The sequence below is a fragment of the Cyprinodon variegatus genome, unplaced genomic scaffold, assembly GCF_000732505.1.
Source record: "Cyprinodon variegatus isolate N-32 unplaced genomic scaffold, C_variegatus-1.0 Scaffold507, whole genome shotgun sequence".
NCBI classification, from domain to species: domain Eukaryota; kingdom Metazoa; phylum Chordata; class Actinopteri; order Cyprinodontiformes; family Cyprinodontidae; genus Cyprinodon; species Cyprinodon variegatus.
This window is the reverse complement of record NW_015150960.1, coordinates 426,345-439,211: the sequence shown is the minus strand read 5'-3', so window position 1 is coordinate 439,211 and position 12,867 is coordinate 426,345. Positions and strand designations below refer to the sequence as shown.

The 12,867-nt window shown below is 37.7% G+C and overlaps 1 protein-coding gene across 1 annotated transcript in view; it reads right to left on the bottom strand.

Annotated features, from left to right (window-relative positions):
• myo3a (myosin IIIA) overlaps positions 1-6,212 on the bottom strand; it is a 79,098-nt gene extending 72,886 nt beyond the window's left edge. Inside the window, exons 1-2 of the mRNA XM_015390646.1 lie at positions 6,133-6,212; positions 1,222-1,405 (exon numbers count right to left, since the gene is read on the bottom strand). Of these exons, the coding sequence (XP_015246132.1) occupies positions 1,222-1,405; positions 6,133-6,134 (186 nt within the window). The 5' untranslated portion in view covers positions 6,135-6,212. The remainder of the gene's footprint in view (positions 1-1,221; positions 1,406-6,132) is intronic.
• Positions 6,213-12,867: the final 6,655 nt, after the last annotated feature.

The following is a 12,867-nucleotide window of genomic DNA, read 5'->3' as shown; positions in this document are numbered from 1 at the left end:
TGTTTTCCAAAAAGAAAGACATTCAGAAGCAAATGATTTCTGGTCAGATATGTCCTCATTTGTTTTGAGCAATCTCATTTTCTTTTTCTCCTGCTATTTTTTTTCCAAAAGGTTTTGTGTCCTGACTATTCAAACTGCCACCTCTACTTATCAGATGCTTACTGGACCAGTTTAACAACCAGCTGAAATACCTCAAAAATATGTAAGGCTCAACTACTATCTATTGTATAAAGATAGACATGTTTGGACTTTTTGAATAAGTGATAAAGATCTTCATATGTGTAAAATATTTTTCTTTTTGCTTTAAAGGGCAGAACTATGTTCTTGCTTAACCCCTCCTGGACATAAGACTATCCCTTGTCTCCAAGGACTCAGTGACTCACAATCTAGAGTATTTTTATTTCCATGTACTGTATGTAAGCTTTCTGTACCTCCGCCATCAGGATATGGATAATTAATCTACACATTTATCTGATAATATCAGTATTGAAAGATGCAAGAAAACAAGATGTTTGTACTGTATAGGGGTTTGGGCCCCACTTAGTTAGTGGTATATTTAACTGACCACAGAATTCTGTGAGGAAGTTTATTCAGAAAGAAAAGCAAAGATTTGCATGCATTACCTCCTCTTATAAGCCAGTTAAACGAAAGCTCGTATTGCTTAAGCCAGTCTCTATGGAGTTAACCTAGAATTTTGTTAGAACATAAAGATTATCATCCACTGCATGGACATTTCTCTTCTGATTCATTTAACTAAGTATTATCCCAGGAATTGTCTCAGAGAGGTACAGTAAATTTTTTGTATTTAAACTGTAACATTACATTTTTTATTGCTTCTGTCAACAGACACCATATCTATCTTGGTGCAATTTGGAGATGTGTGTTGTTCTTTGCAGCTGGAGATCTTAACTCAGTAGAAGTGTATTGGGTTGTTTTGGTTTTTTTTTTTTTTTTGGCCTAATTGAAAAGCCAGACCTAGTTCAGAAGCTGACAAAATCTGAAAACAGAAATTCTATAGTCTAAGAACAAACTTATCTACTGGATACTGACAGCAAGAAAATGCAAAAAATGAAAAAGCTCACCATATTTAGATTATTTACACTAAATCCAAAACCATGTTCTGTATGGATATTGCTAGAATCTCCATAATCAAGAGATGAAGGATTTTTTTATATCCCTTATTAAAGTATTGTGGTTTACTACTTTGCAAACATGACTCACATGAATGGGATCCAGTATCTTCACGGCTGCTTTACTTCCATCCTTTTTGTTCAGTACCTTGTAGACTTTCCCGTAGGTTCCTTTTCCGATTGTCTCAATGATTTCCCAAGTGTCAGTGGGATCCGGAAAATTGTCAAAGACAATTGATTTTCCTGATTGTGGAAACATCTTCAGGAGAGATCTCCTAAACAAATTAAAAAGAAAATAAAAAAAAAAAAATAAAGAAAGATTATGTATGACTACAGTGTAAGAATATAATGGGAGAAGAATTTGGAAAGTGGAAATAAAAAAATATTTCCTCCAGTATAGGGTTTTCCTCTTACTTTTAAATGTACTGCTTCAGTTTAACCATTTAATTTTCTTGTCTAGTCTAGTGGTTCCTTTTGCCGGTTGTCAAGAACCCTCTGTATATCTAGATGTGCCTGTGTTTTAACACACTTGATTTAAATTATTGTATTACCTCTGCAATCACCATGGGCTGCAGAGGTCTATTCGTATCATTCATTGGTATGAATAAGGTGTGTAGCACAAGGGAAATGCATAGACAAACAGGGCTGGGGTACTTCAGGCGCCGGGTTTGGAGTCACTGCTCATGTCCACAAGATATGGAATGTGTTTGATTTCAGAGGCTACATCCTCCAAAGACCCGGTCTACCTCGACTGGCCCCTTCGAGGTCTATAAAAATAAGGCGGCTCGAAGAATTTTGGCTATTGATTCAAACAGACCCAGCCTTCTCCGGCTTTGATGCCTAGCAACCATTACAGTTGACACACAAAGCAGGCAAAGAATGGATGCAGAACTTCTCACTACCTCTCTAGGTGCTAATAACATTTTCGAGGAGCTTCATCAGAAGTACCGTTGTTGTGAATATCCTATTTATAGTCCCCATACTGCAGATATTTGGAATCTGAGCTTAAATGTCAGCCAAACCTGTTAGCGCAGGGGCAGATTGATATCTTTCAATTAACCAAACATTACCCATCACATATCTAACTCTAAACCCATTTAAAAAAAACTTGACATTTTTATGTAATTCAGACGGAACCATTCACATACTTGGAATCATATTTAACTGCACTTACAATATTCAGCACTCTTCGGTGCCATTTACCTTTATTCTCTGAGCATAACAAGGAGTCTTACAATCTGAACTATCATGTAATCGGCCGACAAATTTGNAAACTGAGCAATCGAACAGGTATATCAAACTTAAATCCTCAAGGGCCGGTGTTCTGCAACCTCTACATGTGTCTCTGCTTCAACACACCTGACTCCAACAGAACTTGAATGCTACTAGGGAGATAGTTAAGCCATTTGATTCAGGTCTGTCGAAAAAGTAACACACCAAAAAGTTCTAAGATATCGGTGCTTCAGGGTTAGAGTTTGAAAAACTTGAATATAGATGAAGCGATCTCTATCTACATGTAGAGGGGGAAAAAAGAGCACTACGGACAGAAGCATCAATTATTTAATCTCTTTATGTTACACAAACAGTGGCTGCTAGCTAAGATCTAAGCACAAATCCTCATTTAGCAATAATGACGGGATTTAAGAACAGTTTTCCACGTTAACCAACTGTTCAACCAACTAGAGGGTAATGGTACCCAACTATTTCCATAAGTACGTTTACTTTAAACCAGATAATGACCCCTGTATCGTTATGTAGCCTTCAAAGACCCAACACTTTGCTAGCAAAGGTTATTGGGACCAAACATCATCACTTCAGTTTTTCCTCGTTTAAGCTGGCCGTACACTGTGCGGTTTTTGGCGCGATTTACCAGTCTTGTGAGAATTTTGCGATCGGGCCAACTTTCAGCCTGATGGTGCGTCATGAGGTGTACAGGGTGTAACGAGGGGCCTCAGCCTCTCACAACCACCTTTCACAGGAGAACATCAAACATGTTTGAAAATCAAACATGTTTGATTTTCTCCCGACAGTCTTGGGCAAATTGCTCAGTGCGCATGCGCAAACGAGGATTCTTCTTTTTCTTCTTCCTCTCAGATGTAAACACAGAAGTATGACGGGGATGCAATGAGTGAAATGGAAATCTTTCTGTAAAATTGACAGACCGTAGTAGCCACGTTTGCTCAGCCATGTCTTTGTCCAAATATGTTATTGCCTTTTCTTTTTAGGGCTTTCAGCACAAGATTGCACAAATTGCCAAGGCAGAGCATTTCACTCTAGTGAGCTTTGTATTCCCCTTCTATTTGTTTGGATTCCGGATAGATGAGTCAGAGCAGCTCCATCTCACTGCGTAGCTGAGTCCGACGTGTTTTTTGGTCGTACAGTGTGAGCAGGTAGATCGCATGAGAGCTGCACAAACATCGTGAGCTGTGAACTCACACTGTAGGACAAAACCCTGCGGTTTACTCGTATAGTGTGAGCTGCAGCTGTGTGCAACGATTGAAAAAATCGCACAGTGTATGCCCGGCTTAAGATATACAAAGTAAAGAGGCTTTAATGTCATTAAGGCATGCTAGCAGTAGTGCAAAGAAAAAGGATTTTTTCTTTGTAAAAGGCGCATATATCTGCCTATCATCAGCATTTAAATGATAAGAGATGCAGTGGCTTCTCAGGATGGACCTCAGGGGCAGTAAGTACAATGAACTGAGATAGAGTCCTAACCCGATAAGAAGCAGGAGCGGAGCTAGATTCGTAGTTTCCAAGGCTCATTCTATGATTTCTATAGGAAAAATAAAACCTGAACTAGTCCAGTGCCGTACCACCAATGCCAACAAGGTGGTCTAGCAGAGACACTAGAGTCTTGTGGTCTACAGTGTCAAAGGCTGCTGCCAAATCTAAGAGGATGAGAATTACAGGGTCAATAGAGTCATTTGCCAAGAGGATGTCATTAAAAACTCTTAACAAAGCTGACTCAGTGCTATGCAGAGATTTGGAAGCAGACTGAAACACCTCCAGGACACCATGTTCATTTTAAAATGACTTGAGTTGAGTGGAAACAACTTTTTCTAAGATTTTACAAATAAAAAGTACCTTAATGATGGGCCTGAAGTTTGCTACCACACTGCCATCAAGGCCAGTTTTTCTTCAACAGGGGCTGGACCACAGCATGTTTAAAACTCAAAGGTACAACTCCAGAGGAAAGACTACTGTTGATAATGTCCAGAACTGACTGCTCTAAAGCAGAGAAACCTGTTATAGGGCAGTCAGCGATTTCAAGCGATGACAATGATTGTTTACAAAGTTAATTCCATAACTAGTATTTTATCAGTCTGTGTAGGCTATAGATTTAATATACAGTAGGCAAATATACCCAATATTTGTTCCACATCATGTTTCACTGAGCTGCTTAGCATAGTGATATAAGCAGACTAAGTAATTTTAGTCATGTAGTTTGATAGAGAGATTGTGATGGGTGGAAGGGCATAATACCCGTTTAGAGAGTCCAAGTCTTTACTGTGGTGTGGGGGTTATTAGACGAAAAAGACAGAAAAAAAGGGGGCAAAGAAGCCAGAGTGGGCATCCAACCAGGGCCAAGGGAGGGGTGAGATGCTAGCGGGATGACCGGAGCGGAAACAGAGAGATTTAAAGCTCTCCAAAGGAGCCGACGAGAAGTAAATAAAGGATGTATCCAAAAAATAACATTGGTGTATACCCATGTGGTCTGTGTGATATCAAAAATCCTAATTCAACAAATTTTGTATACAGCACTGAGCGCTACATGTAGTGAAGTTATTGTTGTTGCTACTCTATACGTGCTGCAGTCACATTTGATTGTAATCGCGATCTCGACGGTTAGTAGGTTTTCAGCTCTGTGCCGCCGTAGCATAAAATGTCTGCCTCCATAAATGCATGACCCACTCCTATATAATTTTAAACAGCAATTTCTCAGGGAAACACAGACATGAAGACTGAGACTCTCAGTCTGATAATAACATCCTCTTTATAATACATTACATTTCTGTCAGTAAATCCCTGTAAATATTAAACACTGTGACTTTAATTGTCTCTTATAGAATCTGTCCCAAAAATCAGCAGTGCACCTCAGGGAACAGATAGACTGACAACGAAATCATATTAATCAGCATCGGTTTTAAAAAAAAGTTTTTTTTTTAGTATCAAGGAATGTCTGTGGGATGTCTTTTTATTTGTAAATGTGTGTTTAATAAGCTACTTTACTATAACTAATTACACAAAACGGTCTTAAAATCAATCACTGAACTAGTCTTAATACATTATACTGTAGGTGACCTTGCAAAACAACTTTCAAATTAATTCTCTAAACATTTAGCTATGACATGATTTGTTCCATTCAAAGTCAAGATCTGTTCAGTAGACTGATTCCTGAAGAGAATCTTATTGAAAGCTTGGAATACAGTAGACTATGAACTGGAGGACTACGGTCCACTTACCATAATAAAAAAACATAATGATGTGCTTAAAAAAAAGTAGAATAACTTTTGATAACCTAAGTTTATAACCTAAGCAAAATCTAAAGAAACAGATGGTTTAGACCTTTTTATTTGTATTCTGTATTTTGGATAAGGAGGAGATATCCGAAGACAAGCCTTTTACCAGAAACACTAAACCTCTTGGGTGTTACTACATATAAGGAAGTCATAGACCTATTTCTAATTTTCGCTTCTTTCACAGTGGGACACATCTATAGAATCAGGAATGACGGCCTTTTTTAGTTTTATAATGAAATCAATGGATGTTAGAGATACAAGAGAAAGAGAGATACAAGAATATAAATATGAACGCTTTAAACTTGTATGGATATGTTCAGAAAATAAGATCAACAAAACAATTAAGCAAAATATTGTTTAGACTTTTATACTTTCAAACAAATGTACTCTCAACAGTATCCATTTGTGCTTTACACTGATCCTACCGTCTACAAAACCTCTGTTAAAATTGAATATTGGAAAAGGTGACTGGCACTTACATTATTCCCAAGTTAAGAAACGGGACATTTTGAGAAGACAATTAATCCATTTCTGAGTGAAAGGCTAGCATTGCAGCAGACCCGGTCTGGCCCGGCCCTGAGAGGAAACTGCAGAGGAGGAGCTAACATGGGAGCTAATCTCACCAGCAATTCCCCTGCTCAGGGGCTGCCATTGGAAACCTTCTGTAAGTAGTAAGAGCGGCAGTGGGATTAACAGGAATTAGCTTGTGTTGCAGCATGAGCCTTTCCCTATATAGATGCTCATTCATATTGGAAGGAAAGCTGTTTACACGCCTAGGGCATGCATTGGTGCAAAAGGCCATCTTTATGTTTAGAAATCTATATGAGCTTCTCTCTCATGCCTACTCAGGCTTTGTTTTATCTAAATCAATTATCTTCACAGTGATTCAAACATGAGTACATCTGTGCGTGTAGGAGGATAAAACTGACGGATCCACTGATTATATTTCTCAGAAATGTTATCAGCCTTTATCTGCTTAGAGCAATTAGACTCCTATGTGTGAATCCCTGTGCAGGTATTTGCACATCTTTTGTACTGAACCAAGCAATCTGCAGATGCCCTCCATAATACATCACTGCCTTTGCATGTGTCAACACACTTTGACACACGAGACAGGAAGACGAAACCTGAAGACTCACACTGGACACCTCCAACCAGAGCGCAAGCAGGCTGCAAGGAAATAATCCCTCAGAGAAAACAGTATGTGTGCCTATGTCTGTTTGTGAAGGGTTATCTAACCCTGTGTGCCCTGGAGCGCTGGCTCGATGTCGCTTTTCATTAACTGTGTTTGGACGTGGCATTAACCACAGCCTGTGTACAAGTGCACATATAATGAGCTACACATGTAAGGCTCAACTACTATTGTATAAAGATAGACATGTTTGGACCTTTTAAATAAGCGATAAAGATTTTCAGATGTGTAAAATATTTTTCTTTTTGCATTAAAGTGCAGAACTCTTTCCTGAATGGAGACCTTGAAGAAACTATTGAACCAGGGCTGCTTTGTTTTATCTTTTTCTCATTGTTTTTCTTTTCTGATGACTATAGAAAGAATTCTCTATCGGGGTTGTTAGGCTTTACTTGTGTATTTTTGGGCAGACCATTGATTGATTTATTGCTGCCATTGCACTCTCTCTTTGTAATCTTGGCCAATTGTTTTCAGCTATTTATTTGCAGGGGTAATTAATTGACTTTGGCTTCTTTCTTTTTCAGTCTTTACCATCTAATGTAGACATTGATCGGTTCTTACGTGTGTAGCTGTCTCTTTTGTGTCAAAGCTAATTGAATACTATTAGCATTGCGGAAGTTCTTTTGCTTTTTCATGGTATAATGTATACCTGACTTGGGTTTACTGCCTTTATCTGTCTTCTATTGTGGAGGAACCCACTGCATGAGATAACTTTGCTGTTAAATTTGTGTATTTCTCTGTTTTCTCTCCTTTAGAACAAGACTCATCAGTTCCAGCCCATCTAAAAGGTCAACTGACCTGCACCTTTTAGATGTGTCTCTGCTTCAACACACGTGAGTCAAATAATCAGGTCATTAGCAGGTCTCTGGAGAACTTGACTGCATGCTGAGAAGGTATTTCAACCATTTGATTCAGGTGTGGAAGCAGAGCCACATCTAAAAGGTGCAGAACGGTGGACCTCCTGTACAGGAATTGAGGAAGCCTGCTGTAGAACATCCTGAAAGCCCAGTATGCATGCCTTTAACTGTGTCTCTTCCTCGCAGGAAGTTATTGATGTAAATTTTTAAAAAGAAAAAACTAATGTGTCTTGTATTTTCTATCTAAACTAGTCCTTATCCTTTACTCATTTTGCTTTGTTTAGGTACTGTTCATACTAGAGTGTAGTTATTGATGGCTACACTGATCACTGATCTCTGTTCAGCTTTTCCTTTTTCAGAGAAGTTCTATATTGTCAACATTGGTTTGTTGGTGTATTTAATAATGACTTCCCCAGAACAACCATCATTGAACCTATATCAACTGTGTAAACGCAAGTGTTTAAAACACACAATTACAACTATATATCTATCATTCTCTCTCTCTCTCTCTCTCTCTCTCTCTCTCTCTCTCTCTCTCTCTCTCTGTATATATATAATATATATATTTCAAAATAGAGAAATCATGAATTATAACTGTATTTTCACTCAAAAAACATAAATAAAAAGAACATTGCATTTGGTAAAGATAGTTATAAAGTTATTTTATCTGTGTTTAGCGTGTTCTCTTTCCATTTGAAAGTTTGCTGTGATTTAGTCTTTATCTTTTTTTTAGTGTGTAATCATAAAAAGTACTTTTGGCCCAATGTTTCTTTAGTTAACTGTGTCTTTTTTACAGGATATACTGATAACCTGATTTTTGATAATACCATTGTATATGCACTTTTTATTTATTTCTTTATAAAAGTACTTCTAGCCAAACGCTGCCCTTGATGGACATTTCTGTTTTTTGGAAGAATGACTTCAGGGATATGTTGCCACCATGAACTTTATTTATTTGTTCCTTTTTGTGAAGTGTTCCTTCTTGTATGATTAGCTGTGTCTTTTTCCCAAATTAAATTTGTGTTTGAGATATTGTTTTCACTGTGTTTTATCTTTTTTTTTTTTCCGGTGTTGTTCCTTTTGAAATGTGTCTAATTTCTGAAAAAAGCCACTGAGAAGGAAATTCCTGCTATTACTTCCTTACAAGATACATCCAAGTACGGGATTTCTTTTTTTGACTGTTTACTGGAGCAAGTCAGTTATCATTCTTGCCATTGTTACAGCTTGCCAATGTGTGCAATCTTTCTTTGTCTTTCTCAAAGACAGTGCCTCTGACTGAGTAATTTAATGCTAAGAAGTATTTCTATTTTAAACAAAGCCACTGACCAAAATGTAGCTTTCATTCGACTAATACCGAGCCTGGTACTGGCTCTCATTTAATACATCATATTATAATTTGAAACCAATTGGACAGCATGAGAGCAGCACAGTGGTGCACCGTTACACTGCTGCATGAAGTCATGGATTTTTAATGTTCTCCCTATGCACATCTGGGTTCTCTCTGGGTGCTCCAACTTCCTCCCACACTCCAAAAACACATCTGTTAGATTTACTGGCTTATCTGAACTGCCCTCATGTGTGATTGTGTGTGCATTGTTGTATGTCTGTGTTACCCTGCAATGGACAAGCAGCCTGCCCAGGCTTTCAACCTCCTTTGCCTATAGGCTGCTGGACATAGACACCAGCTCTCTGTGATCCTGACGGATAAGCAGTGGAAGATGGATTGATGGAAGGACTGCTGATATTTGATTCAGATTTGATTATCTACAGTAATTGGATTATCTTTGAATAAATTATTCTTGGACCAAATTGTATTTTACTAAATTAAAGCTGAGACTATAAAATACATTAATGCAATGATCTGCATATACATTTGCCAGCATTCAGTAATCAGAGAACAGATCACAGGAAATTGTTTGACTTTTTGAGCAATGTCTCAATTAAGTATTTGGGAGGGAGTGAAGAAGTAGTTAAGAAAAAACATAGAAAAACGAATTCCTTTTAACAGTTTGCTGTGCTGTAAGGCTAGTAGCTTTGATATAAATAGGAACATGTAGATATTTAGTCTGATTTGCTTTATATCAATGTCTATTAGAATAAAAAAAAACATCTACTCCCCTCAAAAGAATAAAAAGAGGCAACTTGTTATATATTTTAGAGATTTTTTCAAATGAAATCACATCAAGATGACCTCAAATGTATGGATAAACATTCATTAGACTAAGCCACAGTGGAAAACATCCTAAAATAGTATTTCTTACATCACAGACAATGCTCAAAGTCTTAGCAGACATCATTAATATTACTTATAACTAAATCAAGATCAAGGACAGGCACACACATTGTGAGGTCAAATATGGTTATTTAATTTTAAAATAATCTATTCATTTACTGACCTTTGATGATTGGTGTTGAAAAGAAGAGTAAAGCGAGGGAGGGTACCAAGATAGTTTGAAACAAAAACTGTGAGCATGCAGTACGGCTGAGCCACTCCCAGAGCTTGCAAATTAGGAATCCAAATGAAGGAAGAATGCATGTTTGACAGGACAAAGAAAGAAACAAACATGCATTCCTACCAAAAAGTACACATCTTGGTTACATATTGATTTTAAAAAAGTATAGATAACTTTCTGTTTACTTACAGCTTTTTGAATGATTCAACATCCCTGATGATCAGATGATAGCAACACCAGCCATTAGAGTTGTCCTCGTGTGGCCATGCACGTTCATTATACATTAAAGATCAAAAATAAGGTGAGCGTACTTGAGTTATTAAACCCCAGTAATTAGTTAAGTAATTAGTTTTAGTCCGTACAGTAGCCAGCAGCACAGCGTGTCTGATAGGGTCATAAATTAGCCCGGAGGAAGATAAGCTAACAAGAGCAGCGAGGGGCAAGTCAGGTGTAACAGGCCATGACTTCACAGGGGTGCTCTCAGCATCGTTTAGCAGTGTCCCATTACACGGGTAGGGCAGGGGGAAGGAGCTGCTCAGAGGCTGAGCTGGAGCTGACCTGAGAGTTCTGCTCAGAGGGCTGCAGTTTGACACATCATCTCCTTCAGGGTGACAGGTATGGGAAAGTCTAGATTTACCTGTAGTAGGAGAATAAAATGTTATTTTACAAACTTTACTCTTGCTGCATGGATGGATGGATGGATGGATGGATGGATGGATGGATGGATGGATGGATGGATGGATGGATGGATGGATGGATGGATGGANATGGATGGATGGATGGATGGATGGATGGATGGATGGATGGATGGATGGATGGATGGATGGATGGATGGATGGATGGATGGATGGATGGACTGAAATAAACAGAAGTTAAAAGGAGCCCCTCTAACTTTCCTCAGAAAAGTCCAAAAACCATGTTAAAACACTACAAGATCTTTATCGAAAATAACTGGTGACCCAAGTCTTTTGCACATTATTGTTAATTGGAAACCTTGTATCAAAACTGTGTTTGACATCTAATAATCTTAGATGATAGTAATTATGAGAAACTGCTCCCATCTGTGTTTTGATGTGTGAAATGGTCTTTGAAACAAGGTTCGTTTTCCTTCAGTTGTCTCATTTGTTTACATTAATAGCACCTTCTATTTGACAAAACTTTGCTCAATTATCCCTCCCCGGTGTAAGCGGGAAAAGCAATACATGCGGCTCTCATTTACTCTCGGGAAATGACTGATTCTGCTTAAACCATCAGAAACTAATTGCCGTGGCACCGAGGCTGATAATTTAGCATTCAGACTAAGAGATGCCACCATGATTATTTTCCCCCAAACACTCAGAAGTATGTTATGTCAAAACCAGACTCAAACTAGAAAGAAATAACTCAAAGATGCTAGAGATGGATGTTAACTCATTTCAACTTATCTAAATACCTATAACATACATGCAATTGATAAAATATCTTAAAGGCAATAAAAAGAAAATATGTTTTGGACTGAAAGTCTCCAAGAAAAGTTCAATAAAATATAACAGAAAATTAAAGAATGACATCGATGCTTTAGGTAAATTACACAAAAGAGCTTTCTATTTAGCTGGTCCAACCAACACCAATGATTTTGTTTACACTTGGTCCGATCTGGCTTAGTGATGAGACCTTGGCTCTCTTTAGAGACTTTCTGGATGTATTTATTTGGTAGGAGATCCTAAAGACTCATTAAACACAAAAACACATTAAGAAATCAAAAATGGGATGTGTTATTTAAAAGTCCAGATCTAGTGCAGCGGTTTTCAATTTTTATTTTGGTTGATCATTAATCTTTTTTTGACAAAAAGATACAGCTTCACATCTGCAAGAATTTGAATGAGTTTTAAAAAGTAGAAAATATCTTGATTATGTTTTCCTGCTTAAAAGAGCAGTCAAGAGTTGATCTTGACCAAACAATCAATTTAACATTATCCATAATTTAAAGTGGTTGCAGAAAATTGTATCAATATTAATTTACTTAGAAAAAAGTATATCATCAGAACAGCAATAGAAACAATTTTCCAAACAATTTAATGTTAACTCCTATAATTTACCTAGCATATAGAATAAGACATCATCAGCATAGATAAATATGAATGTTTTTGAAATACCAATGTCCAAGGCAAAAACATATGGGGAATATGGGGATTTAGAATGAAGAAAAAAGGTCCTTTGAGGAACACCATGGTGAGACGGTCTGCATTGGTAAATTGGAAAAAGAGACTCATGTTTAAGTAAGTATAGTTCAATTGATAAAGTTTAACTTTGAAACCGAAAACCTGTTTAAGTCATAACAACTGGATATTATGATACACAGAGTAAAAAAATAGGTCTAAAAGGGCCTACATGTAAAAAGAAAGTTCCAGTTTCATTAATAAGTATAGTATTTACAATAACTGCAGTCTAGAGCTCTCAGTGGTGCAATGGGTAGCACTGCTGCCTTGCTCCAAGAAGGTTCTGGGTTCAGTTCCTGGCCTGGGATCTTTCTGCATGGAGTTTGCCTGTTCTCCACATGCATGCATGGGTTCTCTTCAGGTACAAATGGTAAATGGTATGTACTTATATAGCGCCTTTTTTCAAGTCAGGAGACTTGACCAAAGCGCTTTACACTACATTAATTCACCCATTCACGCACACACTCACACACTGATGGTGGCAAGCTACATTGTAGCCACAGCTGCCCTGGGGCTC